The 3,483-nt window shown below is 57.8% G+C and overlaps 1 protein-coding gene across 1 annotated transcript in view; it reads right to left on the bottom strand.

Annotated features, from left to right (window-relative positions):
• Positions 1-3,057: 3,057 nt before the first annotated feature.
• The window catches only part of FBRSL1 (fibrosin like 1), a 108,456-nt gene continuing 108,030 nt past the window's right edge, over positions 3,058-3,483 (bottom strand). Inside the window, exon 24 of the mRNA XM_007456689.1 lies at positions 3,058-3,482. Coding sequence (XP_007456751.1) covers positions 3,058-3,482 — 425 coding nt within the window. The remainder of the gene's footprint in view (position 3,483) is intronic.

Below are 3,483 nucleotides of genomic sequence, written 5' to 3'. Positions count from 1 at the left end.
CAGGCCCAGCGGCCATGGCTCACGGGCCCAGCTGCTCCGCAGTACGTGGGGTCCTCGCGGACCGGGGCACGAACCCGTGTCCCCTGCATCGGCAAGCAGACTCTCAACCACTGCGCCACCAGGGAAGCCCTGGCCAGGATGTTTTAAAATCGCTCCTTTAAAATGTCCCACTGCACTCAGCTTTCTCCCCCCCGCCCCCTCCCCCCCCAATTCTATTCGTTGGATGATGGACATCCTGGAAAGGCCGTCTAAGTCGTTCACCTTTTCTCACATTTTCAACTCACTGTCTTTTTGTTTTACCTTCTAGGGGATTTTATAAACTAAATTCTATCTTTTAACCCTTTTACTGAAAAAATTTGACAATCATTTAACTTCACAGGTGCTTCCTAAGGGGTGGCACTCCAGCGTGGACTGTGGGTCCCTGGAGGTTGGTGCTGCCTTACAGACAACGGTCCCTATGGGCCACTTTCGTAGACTACGGCCATTGTTGGGTGATGTGCCAGCACGGAGGGCGCCCCCCAGTGGGCAAATTCCGTTATTGATTTTGCTCCATCAAAAATCATGCCCTTCTGGATGACACTCCATTAGAGAATACGATCCCTTGAAAAGGATGTGCCTTAGGGATGGCCTGCCCCAGGGCAGATACCAGCACTACCCTGCAGGTGACATGCTGCTAGGGGCCCTTGTCTGGGAAAAGGCAAGCAGCACAGGCCTACTCCCCTGGTCCCTATGGTTCAGTGCAGACTGTGTCCTTTGGCTTTAACTCAAATATTTTATTCCTTCACATGATATCCCTGGACTCCCGAGTGATCTTGGTCAAGGGCAGACCCTGAATTGCACCCACCCTGCAACTACACCTGTGGGTGGGGTCCCAGAGCCCTGGGTGCCGGCCGGCTGGGCCTCTGCTTCTCACTGCCTGCTCCGCAGGGACCCTGCAGCGGGGTGGGGGGCAGCCCAGGGTGGCCGTGGCCATGAGCCTCCCCGGTCCATCACAGGAGAACTCGGTGACGGGGTGCCCCTGAAGCTCTGCTGTGTAGGCTACAACTGAGACCAGGGAAAACCAAGATGTGCAAGAGGAAGGCACTGCGGCCCGGTGGCGCTGGTCCCCGGGAACCAAACCCCTTTGGAGAAGCCCCTGGCTGGTGCTCCAGGGCGCAACGGTGACCAGGAGCTTGTCCCTGGGGATGAAGGGCACCCCCAACCCTCCATGGGGACCGTCATGGGCTCAGAGGCCCTGGCTGCTCACCCAAGGAGGCCAATCCACTTGGGGTACAGTGCCAGGGCCCCACTTCTAAACCACAGCCAGGGCAGGAGTAAGGGCCCAGTGCTCAAGTAGCTGCAGAGTCCCCACCACAGGGCAGGCGCCCCCTCGCCCTTCTCCAGCGGGTGGAGGCAGCCAGCTGTGCCCCTGCTCCCCTCCCTCCTGAGCTCTCCCCTCTCCAACAGCCGCCACCTGCTCTGCTGGGGCAGCGGGGGGCAAGGCCCGCCCCGCCCAGGATGTGCACCCCGACAGCCAGTGCACAGAGGAGACCAACCCAGCGGACAAGTTCCATACAGGGGTGATGTGGCAGATGACAGGGTGGGGACCACGTGACCAAAGCAGAGTTGAAGGCCAAGCTGGAGGTGCCAGGCAAAGGGCAGAGGGAAGAGCCTGAACGGCCTGGGGGAGCAGGGCGAGGTGAGGTCGGCGACTTCGGGGACGGCGCTCCACTGGGCAGCCCTGGTGGTGGTAGCAGCCAGGGTGCGGGAAGGAACTGAGGGTGGGTGCGCGACCCCCAGCTGTCACAAAGCCCCACAAAACACTCAACCACCTGTCCATCCAAAATCAAGGCTGTATTTACCTTCATTGGTTGATGTGAAAACAAAATGTTTAAAATAACCGGAGTCTACAGTGGAAACAGGGTTGAAGATACAGAACCGAATAAAGCAAACAGCTACAGAACCAAGGCTCAAACGCCGAGGACACAGGTGTGGATGCCAGGAAACAAGGTACGCTGACGACACGGCATGGTGACATTCATGGGGTTATGAAAGTAAGACTGAAACCAAAAGGAAATCACGCCAAGGCCTTGGCCGGTGGGAAAACATGAGACAAACGTCTGCTGATGTCCTCCGTGAGAAGTTATTTCTTTTGTGCCTTTAGCCTTTTCACCTCCCAAACCCTACTTGTCTGGGGTGGATCCCGAGGACACTGCACAGTCAGCACAAGGTGCACACACGTCCCAGGGCCGCTCCGTGGTCCCCCCGGCGGCCCAGCCGCCCTGAGCGCTTGCATAGTTGAAGGATGGTGCTGCAGTTAAACGTCTGAGGGCATTTCCAACTGACAGCGGGTGGGTTTTTGTGACCACGTTAAACAGATAACCAGAGGAGTTTCTAGAAACCGTTTTTATAAAGTCTACCTAAGTTAAGAATTTAATAACATATATTTATATTAACAGACTATTTACACTGTTTGTGTTTTTTTTTTAAAAAAACAAACCGAAAAAGAAACCCTTCTACGCTTCTGCATAATAAGGCAAATAAAGTTTTGTACGTTATTAATTATCTTAATATATATCTGTAACTTCGGTTCCAAGTACCAAGGGAGGGCCAGGGCCGGGCCTGAGTGGGGACCTCACAGTGCGCTGGACAAAATGACCGTTTTCTTCTCCATAAATAAGACAAAAAAAACCCCTGGGGCTCTGAGGCCATTAAATCGCAAAAGCAAACTAAAAGTTAAAAAGCAAAAATCTTTTTTGTTTCATTTAAATGTCTAAAGAGCACAAAGTTGAAAAAAATACAAATCTATTAAAAACGCTTCTCACCTGTGGGAAAAAAGGTACAAACTTGAATTTTTTTCCAGTAGCCTCATCTCAAGCCCGGAAAACAAAAGATCACCCCCAGAAAAGCTGTGTATGACACCCCCGACTCCGCAGCTGCGCGTGGAAGAGCGAGCATCACCCCAGGGCCGATGGAACTGTGCTTAGCTTCTAGAAACAGACGTTTAGGTTAGTCGACAGCAGTGCGTTCGTTCGTGGAGGGGCCTCCGCACGCGGGTCGGGCGCGGCCCCGCGGCCACTACCGCGCCTCCACCTCCTGGGGGTTGCGCGACGGGGAGTAGTCGCGGGCCTCGCCGGGCGCGCGGGCCCCAAGCGGCGTAGTCCTGCTCCGCGGCGGCCCCGGGGGTGTGGGGGGCCCGGCGGCGGCCACCAGCGGGGGCGGCGCGCCGAGCGAGGCGGCGGCGGCGGCGGCCGGTGGGGTCCGCGCCAGGAGCCCGTTGTGCAGTGCGGCGGCGGTGGGCGCGAGGCGCGGGAAGCGCAGGGCGCCCAGCGCGGGAAGCAGCGCCGCGCCGTCCAGGTGCGCGGCCCGGGCGCGCTCCAGCTCGTCGCGGCGCGCTTCCCGCAAGCGCTCGGGGCTGTAGTCGTGCGGCTCGCGGTCGCGGTAGGGGCGCTCGGGAGGCTCGAGGAGGGCGGCGGGGCCCGGGGCGAGCGGGGCGCGGCGGGG

Source organism: Lipotes vexillifer, unplaced genomic scaffold (assembly GCF_000442215.2).
Source record: "Lipotes vexillifer unplaced genomic scaffold, Lipotes_vexillifer_v1.1 scaffold1529, whole genome shotgun sequence".
Lineage (NCBI taxonomy): Eukaryota > Metazoa > Chordata > Mammalia > Artiodactyla > Lipotidae > Lipotes > Lipotes vexillifer.
Note: the sequence above shows the minus strand (reverse complement) of the source record. Positions and strands in the feature narration are given on the sequence as shown.